General features: G+C 37.5%; 1 protein-coding gene across 1 annotated transcript in view; it reads left to right on the top strand.

Annotated features, from left to right (window-relative positions):
- The window catches only part of LRMDA (leucine rich melanocyte differentiation associated), a 696,410-nt gene that overhangs the window by 369,365 nt on the left and 308,468 nt on the right, over positions 1-18,577 (top strand). Inside the window, exon 3 of the mRNA XM_075505150.1 lies at positions 11,985-12,116. Within this exon, the coding sequence (XP_075361265.1) occupies positions 11,985-12,116 (132 nt within the window). The remainder of the gene's footprint in view (positions 1-11,984; positions 12,117-18,577) is intronic.

Raw genomic sequence — 18,577 nt, forward strand, 5'->3', positions numbered from 1 at the left:
TATTTGGCTCAGTCGTGCATAGATCTTGTATGCTTTTATCCTAAGTTTTATAGATCTAATAATCTGTTTACTAGCTTTTGGGGCTTAAATGCTAGTTACAGTAAGGAAATCTGTTACGAGTAATGATTTGTGTGCAAAAAGAAACATCGAAGAGTAAAGATGAAAATTTGCCTTACACTTGGAGATTGTTAAAAGATTTTTAAATACACCAAAAGTTAAATTTCCTAAATTGTTGTTAAGACACCTAAGTGATCTGATCTTATGAGGAGCAGTTGAGAGAACTAGGGTTGTTTAGCCTGGAGAAAAGGAGGCTGAGGGGAGACCTTATCGCTCTCTACAACTGCCTGAAAGGAGGTTGTAGAGAGGTGGGGGTCGGTCTCTTCTCCCAGGTAACAAGTGATAGGACAAGAGGAAATGGCCTCAAGTTGCGCCACGGGAGGTTTAGACTGGATATTAGGAAATTTTACTTCACTGAAAGGGTTGTCAAGCATTGGAACAGGCTGCCCAGGGAAGTGGTTGAGTCGCCATCCCTGGAAGTATTTAAAAGACGTTTGGATGAGGTGCTTAGGGACATGGTGTAATGGTGGTCTTGCTAGTGTTAGGTTTATGGTTGGACTCGATGATCTTAAAGGTCTTTTACAACCTATATGATTCTGTGATTCTTAAGGCACTAATGTCCCAGCTTTTGTTTTAAGGTCTATAAGAACTATTGTTTGCTCAATACATTTAAAAATAATAGTGTTCTAATTTCAAAACTAGACTTGTAGCTTCCTGATTCAGGCTTTGTTAGCTGTGTTAACAAAACTTGAACCTGCAAAGCTTGAACAGTCATCTTTTTGCCATCCTTGGACATCTCTGGACTGATATTTTACCTTAGACTTTTTTTTTTAAAGTATACTGTGAACTTTGTATGTAACAAGTGCTTGAGCAATAAGGATGCTGATGAACAAAATGTTTAGGAAGAGGATATTAAAAGTTGTACTGTGATTAAAATAAATATTGAAGGACAACCTAGATCCTTGCTTCGGAAACATAAGGGTGTAAAATATTTTTGAACAAAACTTTTAAATATATAACAAATTTGGAAGCTTGTGTGAACAATTTTGTTGGTGTGATTGACAAAACTCTTGTTTCAATAATCAGAAGCTATGTGATTTTTGGAAACTTACCAACAGTGGCTTACATGTTGATTCAGTTACTCGTATTTGTTTGAGAAAGTGTGCAGTTTAAGTAGATCTTATCAAAAAACATTAATACAATGAATCTCACTTCAGTACTTTATTAAATCTATTTAAATATGCATTAAAATATTTCAGACACGTCAAACTGAGGACACCATTGAGCGTTTAGAAAGAGATGAATGCAGTGGTCATTAAGTTTTAATTGTCTCTAATCTCTTGCTACCATGACAATAAAAATAAAAACTTTTTAGGGGAATATTCTATATAATGCATTATTTGCTGAGAATATTCTTAGTCAGCAAATTCATGTAAGCAGGAATGTATATTTTCTACTTTTCCATCATTTTAATGTGTAAGTTGTATGCTTCTAATAATCTTTATGTTTTTATCTGTATTTAACAACACTTAGAAATCTTTCTTAATATTATTGAAAGCTGAAATATCTTTTAGTCGTCTTCTCCTTCTTCCCTCTTCGCAACAAATTTCATGAGAAAATTAAAAATTTGAAATGAATCTACTCTATCTCATTTCACTGTGCAGTTCTAAAGTATTCTGATGAGCCTGGATAAGCTGATGCGGCCTTTAGGGAGAGACACATCAAATATAGGCAGACAGCTCCTATGTCTGGTAACAAAGACTGAGGAGGTCAAAACTATCCCAACAGGCCTGAGCAGGTCAGTTAGAGGCAAATGTTGGAAATAAAATTTGGTAGGGAGGGGAGTAAGGGGCCTGGGTCAAGTCCTGTTCAAAAAGTCAGCTTTGTCAAAAGCTTCAGTCACATTCTTACCTACAGGCAACCTCTGCTGATCCCAACTCATTAATCGAACTGGAGAGCCGTCTTGACCCTGGCTCCTTCCCTTTGAAGTGTGGTGTCCTCTGCAGCATGAGGAAATAATTTGCTGCCTGATTCAATGAGCCATCAGTAGAGCCAGCAGACCTAATGACATGTGAGAATATTAACCTCCTACCACGAAGAGCTGTGAATCTTGAGAGGCAGTCTATAATTCACCCAGCACTCCTGAGCCTTCCCTTTCTGTCTTATTCTTGCACTCACTTTCTCACTCACAGGGGGAGAGAGAGAGAGGAGAGACCCTCTTGTCGTAAAACTTTATTTTCTTCAGTAGTGGGAGTCTTACTGAGCTGCTTGATAATGAGTTACTTTCCTTTTGCAGTTGGATAAAATTTATACTGAAAACTAGACATCCGTCTTGCATATAATAATTTCTGTTTAAAATATGACACAGGCTACATAACTGACATCAAGGGGGTGGTAATCTGAATACTTACCCAAGTAGACTATTTTATGTTTCGTTATTTATTTTTCATCATCAAAGGAAAAAAAAAGTAAAAACAAGAAAACAAACATGCATAACAATGATGTTATTCTGTATAATGTGTTTTCTAGCTGCCCTCAGTCAAGAGGATCTTTCTGCAATCCCCTTCTTCCTTCATTTTTTTTTTTCTACCTAAAGGGAAAAACAGTTCTGCCTGGCCAAGCACTGTGTGTTATAGGCACACATAAGGGTGTGTTCTTGCCTTTTGATTCTTAACAAAGAAATAGATTGTTGGTGTAATCCCACTGCTTTAAAAGTCAGGGCTGGTTTTTCTCTTGTTGACTCCTTTAGCATTTTCAGTCACAGATTCAGGTCTCAATGTCTGGTAAGCTTCAGAAAGTGAGCCACTGTTATTCACGTGGCTAAATAACGAGAAAGGAAAAGCAAAAATGGCCCTGTGCATATATGCTACTCACTGTGAAAATGGTGGTGATTACCAGACTTTACACTGTTATATACCCATATACAGTAAAATACTGTAAGAGTTCTGTTTTGTTTTTAACATCTTTTCATAGTGCTGATTGGCACTGCAAAAGGTCAGAACTTAGAGGTTATGGGTACAGATGGGGAACAGTATCCAACATCGCAAATCCCAGACCAAAAGGACTATTGCTGGCAACTTAGTCTTGTCTGTGCTAGAAGGGTTGTGGGGTTTTTTGCTGTAACTGTACTGGCAAATTTCTTATATTTGGTGGAAACACAGCTTGCAAAAGCAAATGCAATTACACCAAGTGTGACCACTTCTGATGGTAAAATATGTTTCTCCACTGGGAGTGAAAGTTAGCGGTATAGTCGTGCAGCCAAAACCTTTCTGTTGGAAATTGAGCCCAAATTCTGTTGGGTTACAATTAGAGGGTTATTTTGATTCTGAGGAGTTGTTGGTAAAACTGCTGGTGTGTTGCGTGGATCTGGCTATGGACTAAGATACCATGCAGAGGGGATAAGGGAGGTTATGGAGACAAAGCAGGGTAGGTAGCAGAAGGAAATAATAAATAAATGGCATTTATATGCTGTGTTAGAATTACTACAGTGTCTATGGTATACGCATATGTAGATCCCTGTGATTTTAAGTTGTCCTAAAGATTTTTTTTTTTTTTTTTTTTTTTTTAGCATCGAAGGATTCGGTGTTACGTCCATTAACAATTCTCTGCTATCATGCTTGAGCAGTCTATTAGTCGTTCTCACCTCTTATAGCTGGTCACAAAGGCCAGTCCCCTTGCCTCTCTCTGCTTCATCTTTTTTATTAAGTTTATTAAAACTAGCCAGATTATACTTTCTTATGGCACAGGCTGTGCTTGGTCCATTCATTATGGTTTCTTATCTTGGCAGGCAATCTGAATTGAACGGCAGCTAGTCCATTATGCACATATGAAGCCCATCACTCCTCCAGCAATGGCCAATTCATCAAACATTTATCTTTTGCCCTCTGAGCAGTGCGTCAATTTGCTTGTCAATCCTCAGCCTTGGTTGTTGTGGAAGATGGGAGAGAAATTACTTTTCTTTTCCCCCTTCTCACTGAACTCTAGTAGTCGAAATGGGCTTTACTCTACTCACTCTACAGGCTTGTTACTCCCCCCTTCTCTGTGCAAAAAGGGGAGGGGTCAGGTTACTATCTGAATTGCAGAGTGACAGATTGATCCAAGATACAGTAAAGCTTTCATTATGGCACTGCCATTGCACTTGAATTTGCTCATATTTCCATTATAATACTGTTTTTTCGAGGGTTTATAAATAGGTTCTCAACTTGGCACATGCAGCTGAGAGGAGCTTTTAAGAATAAATACATTATAGAGTTTTAGGGTTTGTGGGGTTTTTTTTTGTTTTTGTTTGTTTGTTTGTTTTGGTTGGTTGGTTTTTTAAACAGGTAGGTTTCTATTTTGTAAACTCTGGCTTGTTCTTTTGCTATTTCTAATCACTAATACTTCCTTGAATTCTTTCGAGTTCAGGAAATGGCAGTGTTTGCATTTTTTTAAAAATGCCATTTGTTTTATTAGGATTGAAGTCTGTGTTAAGATTGGGGAAAAAGACAAATTAATCAGGAGACACTCACATCCAAGTTTTTCTCTTAACTCCTCTAACTATTTTAGCAGATGGATGCTTAAGTCCATGCTTAGGAATATGATTGAAGTGATGCACCCATTGAACTGCAGGGACTTCCTAGTGGTGGTTTTTCCAGCATGCCCTTTGATAAAATATGAATGCATACAGTCAATTGCTCTCTGCTTGGTAATTTTTAGCTGTGTTTTGTAACCTGTATTTTGTTATATGATACTTGTTCGATCATTAGATGACTAAGAGCTCATTTTCTGATCCATTTTGTATTCTTTTAAAATATTTTATATGGCTTATGTGAAAACCGCCTTGCCACAGGCTATAGTATTACACTGATTGTCATTTTATTTAAATTTACACAAATTTGTAACAGTAATATCATATAAAATCTTGGCATGTTTAATCCTAAAGATGTAATATAAAAACTTCAGCAAAAAGAAGCCTAACATGAAGGATAAAGCTTGAGCTTATTAATGGGATATCCTCTTGAGTAGAGCTGTATTAAATAGACATAGTGAAGTCTGAGACTTTAAGAGGTTCATTAGAAGAGAAGTTGAACCCCACCCCAGTCAGTCTGATTGCTTTGTGGTAGAGTTAGGCCAGGAAAATAAATTATCTTCTCTCTCTCTTTTTTTTTTTTTTTTTTTTGACTAGAGTCTTGGTAGGAGAGAATGGTGGTTAAATGACTGAACAGTTGACTCTAATATGTTTTTGTGAGCTACTGAAAACTGTAATTGGGATTTGTAGTTTGCTTCACCAGATAAATAATCCACTCATATGGGGCACAGCTGTAACAGTTTATTTTACCTTAATGTTGCAATTTCTTCTAATTTCATTGCAAGACTTTGGACAAGTAGGCTACGTTCATCCCTCCCAAATGTATGTACTTCACTGCGCCTCACCTGAAGGTCTGGTTCACCTTCTGGAAGTGCCCATCTTTTGTCGCTGGCTGTAAGGAGTTATGAGTAACTGGGCTTCTACAGATGGATGAGATAAATCTGCAGTGTTGCTTTTCAGATAATTCCATCATTTGAGGAGCTGCAGTTTAATAGCAAAATCCGTCTCTCTCAAGAAATTCTGCATTTCTGTTTTATAATTGGTAGGAAAGGGTTTGAAATGTTGTGGATGTAACATTTAGAATTCAAAAGGCCTAATCTCTTTTTGTCTCTATATATATTTATTGACTCTACTTTTGTTTGTGTTTTCTTTGAGGTTTAGAGGTGGGTGTTGGCCTGGAGGCGTTGAGTAGTTTGGGCTGGTTTTTTTTAAGCAGTGAAATTTGCTGCGTAAGACTCGGAACAAGACTGTAAAAACCAGATGAAGATTCTGGGTTTTCATGAACCCCCACCATTTTAATGTGCTTACATAGCTCTAGTTAATGATTGTTGTGCAAGATGTTTTCATCCCAATCTTTTTTGGTAATAAGGTGTCCCACGTAGTCTTGTATGGTTTCAGTGTATAAGAAAAGGGGGAAAAGGAGGGACAGATACTAATTTTATTGTATGTCTGAAAGTTAAGTATGATCTTCACGTGAAAAGACTCAGAAACTAATCGTAGATCCAGTTCATAACATAGGTTTAATCTTTTCTTATGAATATCTTCCCAGGTATTTAATGATTCTGCTCATTCATTTCTTTTCATTTTCTCTTTTGCTGACCATATTCACAGGCTCGCCTTAAGTTTTATTCAAAGAGCTGCTTCCAGATATTTTCTATCTAGCAATAGAAAGCTGGAAACAGATTGACTGGAAGTGATGTAAAATGCTGCCTCTAGATAGCCTGCAAAATACTAACATTCCCTCTGATATTAGACAAATCAAAGTATTTCATGTTTTGGAAACATTGGTAACCTTATTCTCCATTGAACAGAATTTCGTGATTCCTGTTTTATGACTTGTCTGGTCTCACTTCGGGCCTGGCCCACACTAGAAATTTTGGACATTCTTTATTTTCACTGGGGCACACTTTTGTTTGTTTGTTTGTTTTTTGTTTCTTCTGCTTTGGTCCAGAAGTTGTGTCATAACTGTCCATTGTATACTCCATTCTGTTTTCTTTTTGGATTTATTATCATGCAGAAAAATGGGTTTAAACACTGAGTAGGACTGCAGAAAAGAAAAGCTATTATGCTTGAATAGTGTAGAGGTCATTTTTTGATGCTTTACTTGTAGTTTATCTGCCATTACTATCTCTGTGTGCAGGAAATACATAAACCTTTGATTTGCAGTATTTTTGTGATTATAGTAGTGAGAGTGGGTTTTTTTCTGGAATTTGAACTGAATTCTAGCCACTCTATTTTCTTTAAAATGGGTTATTTATTTTTCTATACTCACAGGTGAGAGGTGTGTTTAGAGCAGAACCCCCCAAAGCAGGTTTGAGAGTATAATTCTGACAGAGGCCTCAGCCCGAGGGAGTTTGCACAGAAGATTCACTGAACCCCTTCCACTATCAGAACAGAATTGGAAATGGTTTGGGGTTTTCCCCTTATTTGTACCCTATATTTCAGATTAAATGGAATTTTAAATTGAACAGGAATCAAAGCATGTAAACCTGAAATGATGTTTTGCATTCCCAAGGAATTATGCAAAATCTAAATTTACACATATGTCTGTCTTATGTTTTTATATATATAGCATTTATTTATTGCTCTTTGTTTTGTTTTGGTGAGGTTAAGTCAAAGGACTAGAAGTCAGGAGCTCTGGGTTTTATTTCTTGTCTTTTAGAAAATTGCTGGAGGTCACCTTTCGTTAGTCACTTAACCTCTCTCTGCTTTACTACAAAATGGAATTTTAAGCTCAGCAGGTTTTTGAAGAGTAATTCATTAATGTTTAAAAAAAAAAAAAAAGCTTTTTGCTCCTTGGCTGGCAGGTGCTGGAGAAATAGAAATTACATTTCTGTTCTTTAAATACCGAAATTATCTAGTACTAGGGTTCTCGTGTTGATTCTGTTCTCCTGTAATTTGTTAAAACATAAAAGGCAAGAAAAAATGTATTTTAAAAAGCTCTTGTTTTGTAACAGCTCTGTCTTTAACTTCTGGTAATGGCTATCTCTTGTCAACAGAGTGCAAATCAATTTCAAGGCTAAAGCCAAACTTTCTCATTTACATATTGTTAACTGCTCTCTCTTTTCCTGTTAAACAGGAGGAAAAAGTCATTAGATATGAGGCAGCTGTCTTATTAATGGAGGGGTGGGGTAAAATGGGAGGAACAATTCTTTTTCAGCATATACTTCTGAACAGCTTGTTCTTCCAGACAAGGACAACTGCAGAGTACCAAGGTTTGTCCATTACTTGAGAGGCTTCTGCTTCTTTTCATTTATAAAATCTCATGTTTTCATTGTCAAATATTACCAAAATGAAGAGCTGCTCTTTAGTTTCATTGTAACCAAATCCCTATCAGGCCAGAGGGACCGTATGAAATAGTGTAGTTGACAATTGCCATGCATACACATAGGAAAAAAACCCCTCTGCCATGACATTCCTTTATGGTTAAAACTTTGTTACAAATCATGGATGAATTATGGAAAAGCAAGCTGGAAGAAATCATACTGATTAGCCAAAGGACTTAGGTAAAATGACATTTCTGAGACCTTTGTATTCTAAAGGATTATTTACTGTCTGCTTAGAGAACATCTTAAGTCGTTTTGCAGAGGGAGTCAGTTTCCTGTTTAGCGCAGTGTTTTTGTAAGCTAATGAGGGCAAAGCGTGAGCCATAGGCAATGATGCTGTGATATTAGCTGTGACAGGGAGCTTGATCATAATTATCTTAACGAGGATAGGGTTAATTACAGTGGAAACTTAAAGTTTTTTCTGTTTGAATGAGGCGGCGCTGAATACGTTGTGATGTTTTGTCGGTTTGATGTGACTTTGGAAATTGCAATGGAAATCTCTTGGCAGCACTTGCTCTCCTCTGGGAGCAGAGTGTGAGCCCTGCAATGAGGTAACTGAGATGGTACCTGTGGGTGAGATAATGGGCAGCTTTCATGTCATTAGAGCAGGGAAAAGCAACGTACAATACACCTTAGTGATGTTTATTAGCCTTTTGAAACTAGGGAAAACAACTGCCTGCCACTGCCCCTTCAGTGCTGGTTGTATTGTGGTGGTAAGATTATGCGTTTGTTTTAATATACCAATATGGAGAGACATTTTTTTCTGCTGCGAACTATGAGAAAACAACACAGATTTAATTTTAGACCGGTTCTCTTTCTTGGGGGATTTCCATCTTTTTATACTCATCTCTTTTAGGGTGTTTGTGTGCTTCTTGCTATGCTGTGTATATATACACACTCCTTTCCTATTTTATAATGGGCTCATAAGGAAATGCTTGGAGTACATTAATATAACTATCTCACCCTCATTAAAAATAAAAATGCCAGTATTTGGTACTGATTTCTACCTCAGCTTCTCAAAAATGCTTTCGACATACTAATTCATGATTGCAATCCTTTCTTAGGTAAGTGATGTTATCTCCCATCTGCAGGTGGGAAATTGAGGCACATAGAAGTTATGGGACTTGCTGAAATTTGTACCATAAAACCTATTGTGTGGATTGTACTTCAAACTTTTAAATTGTGGAGTACAACAGCCAGGCAATATTTCCTTATATATTGTGATGGTGGAGATTGTTGACTTAGAATTTAGTAGCTAGTATCGCTGAATGATAGCAAACACATTTTTTCCTTTTTTGTTTCTTTACCATCTTACCAATTTTGTTTTGGTGCTAGTTTTTTCTTCTGTTTAAGATGAAAAAATAAGAACTCTGTGAATAGCTAAATAACATATGGATGTAAATTTATGTTAATGGCTACACCCTCTCTCTATACTGTGGCAACCCCTCCCATCTCCCTGGTCTCTGAATTTAGGTGATTAAATCACCAAGTGCACACTGCTCTGATGACATGAAAACAACAATTAATAAGCAACCCCCTGTGTAACATGGCTCCTTTTTAACTGAGCAGCTAATAACATTACATGGCAAAAACTATCAAAACCAGACAGGTGTAAGGAGATTTGCGCACAATTTTCTCTGCCTGTCTATGAAACTAGTACCCTTGTGTTCAGCCCAGGCTTGTGAAAGAAAGGCTGTTTCAATAGGCAACTCCCTCTAGTGTTTCAAGGCCTTTTGTCCCACTTCATGGCTTGTCATTTTGTTTTATGCCTCCCCTGCAGCAGTTTTGGATGTGCGCTTTCTTCTCCTTGCCAGTTGCCAACCATTTGCTGATTCTTATGATAAGAGTATTATATTTGCATAACATAACTCAGGAACAATGTGTATTTTGATGCTGACACTGACCAGAGCCCAAGCAATGTTTTTTCACAAAGGACCTATTAACATCCCATAAGGCTCTGTGGTGTTGACAAGGAGGTGGCCTTCTCTGAACTCCTTTGGCAAGTCAAAGTCCTGCATTGAAATGTGAGGTTTGGAAATAATCCACTATTTATATAATAAAGAGTATTTAAGGGGAATTTGCTAAACTAGGTTTGTCAAATAAACTGAAATGAAAACTCGTAACAGCTTGATAAACTCACTGCTACTTCCTCTGGGTTATTTTGCCTTTTAACGGTACTTGGGGAAAGCACTGTCTGAAGTGTTTGCTGATCTCTCTTCTGATCTTGACTTTGGCAAAACCAAGTCTGTTGCGACCCTTTGCTGAAATAGCTAGCTTAATACAGCACGCTAGCACAGCTCTTAACAGTGTACAGTTTATGTAGGCTGAATCGAGTTTTTCCGAAACAGCTTGTTAAAGGCAAGTGCAAGAAGTGCAACTGTTACTGTGGTGGTTGTTGCAGTATAATGTTTATAATAGAGGCTTTTTGTTCTTTCAGCTTCTGAAATTGTAGTCTCAATGCATTGTAATGATATAGATATGCCATAGGGTGTAGGCATGGCAAATATTCTTGAGGTCTGGCTGCCCAGCATCAAAATGGCATTCTGAAAGGGAGGTACAACTATTACTAATGCCAAGTCAACAGACTGTGAGTGCTTTGGAGTCCTTGGACTGAAATACACTGTTTCAGTGTTGTGCAAATGTTACTTGAATATTCATAGTTTAGTGTACAGTACCCAGTGTAAAGGTCACGGACTTGATTTCTTTTGGTTGTTTGAACCCTCTGAGTTCAGTAAGGGGTCAGTAAGTTGTAGCTACAAAAGAGGTATCTTGTTTTTGTTGGACAGGTGAATGTTAAATTGTCTAATCTGAAACCCATATACTTTCTAATAACATTTGTATTTTCCTCCAGCAGTAGTGCCTGTAGAACTCTCTAACAGGACCTTGGCTGTATTTTGATCTTTGCCAAAAACTGGGGGGAGGGTGAGGAAATCCCCTCAGTATAAATGTCATTGGAAACTAAATAAATAGTATAGAGAGCATCTCCCTTATTAATCACATTTTGTAAAACAGCCAGTAGATACAGTGATGATCTTCCCACTGGTAGGCATAGTAGATCAGCTGTCAAGTCATGCCATCTCAGCATATCTTTAGGTGTCTGGTAGGTGAATGAGCTGTGAATGCGTGTCTGTGCGTATGCTCTGTATACCGTGTGTCTTAGTTGATTAATGTGTGTGGGTTTTTTTCCTGTTGGAACGTGCAGGCATTAAGAATCAAGTTTGGAATAGATGCCTTAACAAGGTACCAAAGTGTTCTTTTTAGTTTTTTTCCCCTGTACTTTGCTATCGGAGGAAAGAATACGTCCAGAATCTTGTTTATTTACAAGCCATCATCTGCACTTCCATGTTGTGAAATGCTCCTTTTTAAAGCTGCTCTCTGCAGTCTGACCTGTGGCTTGACAGTAAGTTCCGAAAAGAAAGCAAATGCCTTTTCTGTCTGGAGTAATTCTGCATTTTATTTTGTAGAGAACATTTTATTTTGTTTGCAGGGACTCAAGAAGCAAATTAAGTGGTTAATAAAAAGGGAAAAAAAAACCCCTTCTCCATTTCCTATTATTGCATGTAAGGTAACTGCTAAGAAATGATACTTGAAGTTGTATTTATTATTGTTAGCGGGGTATGATATTTCTTGGCAGAAATGATGGATGACAACTTAAATTTGTGTCCAGGGAATGAAGGTGAACTGTGACAGAGTTATTTATCTTGGGAATGGAGGTTAGGGTCAGGCAAGGCTGGGTGCCTGAAGGCACAAGACATTGACAAATTCATCCTGCAGGCCCCATATCTGAAGCCTTTTGTTTTGGATCCTGGCTACTCACTAAGTGACCCCCATCCTTCATCCTGCCAGCATGTGAAGGATGTGTTGCAGTGCCAGCACTCCCCTTGCCACTAATGCTTGTCATTCACTCTTCTGACAGGCCCAAACCAAAACTATTCCCACTTCTGAAAGGGAAGGTTAAAATATTTATTTCGGCTCATAATGGCCTCCCTGATTTAGTGGAGTATCATTTTTCCTGTTGCCTTTGTCGTTTGCAGGTCACTAGAAGGACTGAAAACATTCAGTTACTTGGAAGAGCTGATCTTGGACAACAATCTACTCGGAAATGACCTTCTGTTACCCAGGTTACCCCACCTCCATACCTTAACGCTCAACAAGAACCAAATATCCTTTCAAAGAAATACCTGCAAAATGTCAAATGAGTTTTATGTGTCAGCCAAATTAAAGTATGTGAAATATAGTTCATGTGCAGACAAAGCATTCTCTCGTTTGGCACCTAGAATACTTCATAGTAATTTATTATAGGTCATTCATAAATGAAATGCACCATTATATCTTCCTGTTGCTCCATTTTAGTGAGAGATCTAAGTTATGGCTCTGAAGAAATCTTTCCAATAGATAAAATAGAGAAAGAAAATAATGTCAATGCTACCGATATGTAGCAGTTCCTGTGTTTGCTTGGGGTTCTGTTGCAGGCTGACCTCTAGTGGAATAGAGAGTGCAGTGAAACTCTGTTAAGTTTTTATACTTTAAATAACCCTTAAAACATTAAAGTAAAATAAAATAAAAAAAAAACCCCAAGAAATGTAATACCTTTCTCTATTTTAATGAAGTTGGTAATATGCACAATTTGGTAGCTGCTGTGCAACTGCAGCTGTAAAAGCAAGTCACTGTATTCTCAGTGTTCCAACTCTGTATAAATTAATATAAAATGCTGTCCAAATCAAGGTCTTAATACATACGTTAAAGTATTTAGATGGATGGTTAAGTCCATTCATAACCAATCAGGCACTTGTCCATATGCCTGAAGTTAGTGCCTGCTTAAGTTTATTCAGAATAAATATTTCAGCATTTGCCGAAGTACGCTGCTGAATCAGAGCCCCTAGTCTGTAGGCTTATAGATAATGGTCTGTAAAAACTAATTATCTGCAAGGGCTGGGCATGGACTTGATTATGAAATAATTTTCCCATACTTTGACCCTTCTGGAGATTTGAAGTTGCGTAATATACGGTTTTACAAAAGTGAAGGGCGATCAAATTGTGGCCAAAAGGCCAACTGAGGCCTGCAGAGTCTTAGAGCACAAACCATGAAAGCCCTTTCCTTGTAATTGCAGTGTGAGGACAAGGCTGCTCAACTGCAGGCTTTTATTACAGACAATGTAAACAGAGAGCAATTTACCTCCTACTAAAGCAAAATCCTCCTACTGAGGAGAATAAAAATTACTGCAGATTCTATGATTTCTGTACTTATTTTTGACTCTATAAATAAATAAAAATCAGCAGAGTAACTTTCATTCTTGGGGCCCTGGATATTTGCCAAGAGTGTGTCTTGAGCAGTGGCGATCATTACTATAGTAGGTATTTGGCTAGATTTCTGGTTAATGCCAGGGTTCTGTGGGTTGGATTTGAGTAACTGGTTTTATTGTTTGCTGCCATGGTAAAATCTGAACTGGGCATGCTTTGATGAAGAATGTACAAGAATATTTTTGCTGATGCTGTGGGTGGTAGTATGTTTGGGGCAGCATATCTCCTTCTACAAAACATGAAATGTAAATTTGGCCATAAGACCCAAAAGCATGTGAGTATATTTGTCCTTTGGGGGGTGTCAAGGAGGAGCTTTGCACTTACCAAAAAGAGGTCAGGTGTATTGATTAAGAACTCAGTGAACAAAATCAGAGGGAAAAAATTATCCTGTCAGTAGTATTCTTTAAAGAGTTTCTGCTGGTCTCACAGACATACTTAAAATACTATTGTCAAGTGAGTAAGCTCTCAAAGTCAATGCTAACACGATAAGAAGGATTTGATCTATCCTGGGATTTTTTTAATTCAATCTTAAAACTATGAAGTTAGAGCTTTGAGAGGATTGAGCTACCCAGGTTATAGAAATAATGTATACATTTTGTAGTGTGCTGCCAATAATTTAACAGAGGAGTTGTGGAAATGCTTGTAAAACACCTAATATATAAAAACTGCCCAGAGAAGAAAAAATAATCGCTGTCCGTCATTAACATTTTGAGCCCTAGGGAGTAGTGATCTTTTGTAGGGAAGATACAGCAGTCTTCAGAAGCACGGAGACCTTCCAGATTCCTCTCTTCAATGTGGATACCATATTTGAAAAAGGTCTCTTTTGAACTTGAATCACTTCTTTTAATGAATGATTTCTCTATAGAATTCTTTTTAAATTGTTCAAATAAAAATGTACATTTAATAGAATAATGAAATACATTGCAGGAAAGATTATTTAGTACATGTGAGTAGCACTACAGAAAGGACACGAGTGAGCAAAGAATACTGATCTGAAAAACTTCAGTTGGTGGAATATTACCATGTATACATAAATATGTACACATGGGGAGAGAGAGAGAGATGAAAACAAACAAAAAGCCAAACTGACCCTGTGAAAACTGGAATAACAAGTAAACTTTAAAAATCATATGAGAGCTTTCCTGGGTCTCTCTTAATGTTACTGTACTCTTTTCTATTTCTCTCTTTTTATTTTGGCTTCATTTTGATCCAGATCCTGTTTTGATAGTTCTGATAAGAGCTTTCTACTCCTTTTACATGGTTCACTTATTGTGTGGCATTTTGTGTGTAAATAACATTTGGCTCCTCCTAACATAATGTCTGGATACACTGTACAAATGTGAAAGCTTATCTCTAAATCAGGTAAATACTTACAAGAATAATCTAGTATTTTTTTCTTCAAATAGTGGTTGCATATTTCAGTTACAATTAGGCCACTACCAGTTTTTCTACTAGAAGTGGAAGAAGCAAATTTAAATATTACCATTTTAAATAGTTTCCTACTGTTATACCTCAGCTTTTCTGTAATGTGTAATCTGTTAAAAATAGTTTAAAATGCAGTCTATATAGCTGAAATACATAAAGGATAGTTATCAACATTGTGCAGTATTGGATTACATGTCTCTCACATGCTTTTTTCATGTGTATAGTATGTTTGTTGTTACAAAAGTCTGATTTACTTTGGGAAACATATCATCTTAGTTTCTCTATCAGACACAATGGATGGCAGAAAGCAGTACAGACTAAGATGGATAGGTGGTAGGTAGGAAGTTGGTTTTGGACGAGGACTCATGACTGCAATCACCTATTCTCATAATGGGAAGCCTCATTTCTCCTTTCAAGTGTGGTCACTAGGTACTAAGAATCAGTCAGGAAACTTCTAAGTAGATTTATTCCTCTGCGTGTTTTATAGCAGTGAGAGATTTCATGGCTTTTCACTGTGCTGATCATGGCTGGTGTTATAGTGGGACTATATACTATAGACATAGTATTTGTTAAAACTACTCAAAGGGGCAGCAGTGATAGTTTGTCAACTATGTATACCTGTGTGCTGAAAATTAGATGGTGTTCACTGTCTCACTTCAAAATAGACAAGTTTGATAACAAACCAGATCTGTGATTCTCTGAAGTAAAACCCCTATTTTCTTTACTTAGTCCAGTGAGCTGGTCATCCATTTAGCATACATGCTATATACTTCCGGAGAACTGATACTAAAATTGATTTAGAATAAAGGTGTTGAATGTAGATGTAGAATGCAGACATTGAATCTAGGTCTAGGTTTTGAATGGTTTAGAGGAAAACCAAAATATTTCATGCCATAGAGTGGGAAATCTAGAGCTGGACAGAATGCCCATGATGGTATATGCACTACTTATGGCAAGAGTTTATCAGTGTGGTTCAGATCTAAAGATTATATGTTCTTGAGTCTTTGAAAACAGCATGGACCAAGTACCTCAACTGAAGAATGTACCAATAAGTACTTCTGGTATAATCTGTCTTCACAGAGGCCTTATCATAATGCCTAAGAGTTACAGATTTGTTTAACCCCCAAATTGTAGATTGTAATTTATTCTGCCTTTGTGCTTGTTCCTACATTGTCCTGAAGTGCTTGAAGACCTAGAAGTCCCAGTCTGACCAGAATTCCATTATGTTAAGTGCTGAGGACTCAATGTTTAGATTGAGTAAATATGTTAAAGATATTAATTGTCTCCTATTATGCACAGATCCCTATCTCCACTAAACAAAGATCTAAGCTGAAATGGTACAGCAGTCTTCCTGCATAGACTTCTGAGCTCTTCGTGCCACAGTTGTGGATTTGGCTAAATCTGAGTGTGGCTTGTTACAGAACTGCAGTACCTGATGAGCCAAAAAGTCTTTCTTCTAGAATAAAGTGTACCTGAAGTAAAAATTAAGGAATGTGTATGCCTAATGCAAACATCTATGGAAGAGGGAGGTAGTCTTCAGTCCAGGCAATTCCTTATCCTGTTCTACAGCAGTGCTTGCACCAGTTCAACTCCAGATGTCAGAACTTTTATAAAAACGGCAAGCTGCTGCTTTATTCTTGATTGTCTTTGTATTGCCTTGGAAACCTTGAGCAACATTTGGGCAGACTGGTGTTTAAAAAGAAAAAAAAAAGTCCAAAAAGCCCCCAAACTTGGAAAGAAAGGACATATGGTTTCAGGATGGATCTCTCTAGAGAGCCAGAAACATAATTTGATTGCAGGAATAAAAATATTTCTCCTTTTTCTCATGTTTGTATACCTAACAACCTTGAAACCTGGTCATCAAATCTGCAGCCTTGGAACCATGGGCTTTCTGAAATACCCTTAAAGGCACTGGCAACTCCAGCTACACAGAGAAAACTAATGCTGCTCCAGTAGGCAGAATGGGATTTTTTTTCCCAAGTATTCAGAATGCAGGAAGCTCTCCATGAGATGTATGGACTCGGTTAATTACCACCTGTGCCGCATGTTTTCCTTCTTGAGCAAAATGGTTTTAAAGTCAGTGAACGAGGCCTTATCTCAAGGCCCTATCTCCCTACCAGATAGGGTTCAGGCCAGAACGTGGCATACAAATGACTGTGCGTGACATCCTATTGCACATAGAGAAGGGGAAGATGTATACTTGCATATTGGAAGCTATTTCTGTGGTCATCCAACCTTGAAGACCTAGCACGTTCTAATGGAAAAGCGTTCAGGTGGCAAAGATCTTTTCACACTGCATTCAGCGGAGAATTGGTAACTTCTGCTTCAAGGCTATTTGCCTGTGGAATAGCTTCTGATTGCTACATCATGTTTGTGATAGATTTAATTGAAGAAAATGTTTCAAATGGGAATAAATATAGGTACCTTGCTCATTTCTGACTCTGGTAGATGTGCTATCCAGCTGTTTTAATGTTAGGTTGATTGCAGCACCTGCATGACAGATGGTTAGTTAGCAGAAGACTTTTGAATGACAGTTTTGGGTCTTTCTACGTGACAGTCTGGAATTCTGTGTGATATTTCTGATATTCTCTATGTACGTATTTCAAAAATATTTTTAATGTAAAGCTGATTGCTCTTTACTTTGTCTCTTTGCTTCCAAGAACTTCCAAAAGCTATAATCACAAAAGGTCATTAACACAAAAAGCTCTCCTGCAACTGTTTTAGGGAAGTGGGATGGCTAAAAATTTGAAAAGACTAAGTACAAACTTTTTGAAAGAAAATGGTGGAGCAACTTGGAAACACTGAGAGAGAGAACAAGAGTGGTTACTTTTCTTATAAAGTCGATGTATTTGAGTGTGCAACTAGTAAAAAGAACTCCTGGCAGAGAAAAAGGTTACAGAAAGAAATCCCAGATTGTCTTGCATACTTCAAACTATATGCAAAAAATAATTGAGCAGGGAGATAGGAAATATGTATAAGTTAGTTTGGACAGTTATATGTTAGCATAGCATTTGTATAGAGTTATATAGAATAATTTCATTTAGAAACTGTTAGTAAAGGTTGTTTTTCTGCATAGGTTTGACCAGCAGTTGTCCCTGAAGAACAACCATGAGTATGTTTATACCAAGAATACCAGTAAAAGAGGAAACAGTATGAAGTTTGGGGATGACCAGTATTAGTCCTCAGTATTTAAAGCAGCTGGACCCTTATAAAAGGATTCATGCAGTGTCTGTGCCCTGGAAATATGCTGGAGGGACTAGTGAAAGGACACAGCTAAAGAGACTCTTGGGAATACAGAGGTCTGGAATAGCGGAACATGTGAGACATCATTCAGTAGTTTCTGTGTGAATCCACACAACCTCTCAGAAGTATAACAGAATGGTCTTTTTACTGTGCTGGCTGTCACAAGACACAGCTTAGCATCAAAATGGCTGTCCCTGCTTGTGAGGTTCTCCTAAAACTCACTAAGCAAAGTGGCGTCAGAATTTACAACTTTGACCTTGTTCCAATGTAATATTCCCTGGGGACAATTTAACTTTGAATCATATCAATCTTTCCTTGATAGTAGTCTTGAATACTGTGGAACTAATCTTTGAAGGGTTTGTAAGGGGCCATAGTCCTGACTAGCACCAGAATTTTAAGCCAGGCTACAGGATTTTCTACAAAACAAACAAACAAAAATGTTATGAGCTTGCATAGACAGTTAATTCTTAGCCAGAGGAGGGAGACGCATCATTTGCTTTGGGCTTTTGCTCGTTCTTTTTGCCTTCTGGAGAACCTCAAAAACTGTGATATTTGGTACCAGATAGTGAGTGAAAATAGACAAGTCAGAACATACTTATTTGTAGGATTGTTTGGTTGCATAAAACTTGCAAAAAATTGTATTGCTCTGCAGCTTAAC

This window comes from Mycteria americana, chromosome 6 (assembly GCF_035582795.1).
Source record: "Mycteria americana isolate JAX WOST 10 ecotype Jacksonville Zoo and Gardens chromosome 6, USCA_MyAme_1.0, whole genome shotgun sequence".
In the NCBI taxonomy this organism is placed as follows: domain Eukaryota; kingdom Metazoa; phylum Chordata; class Aves; order Ciconiiformes; family Ciconiidae; genus Mycteria; species Mycteria americana.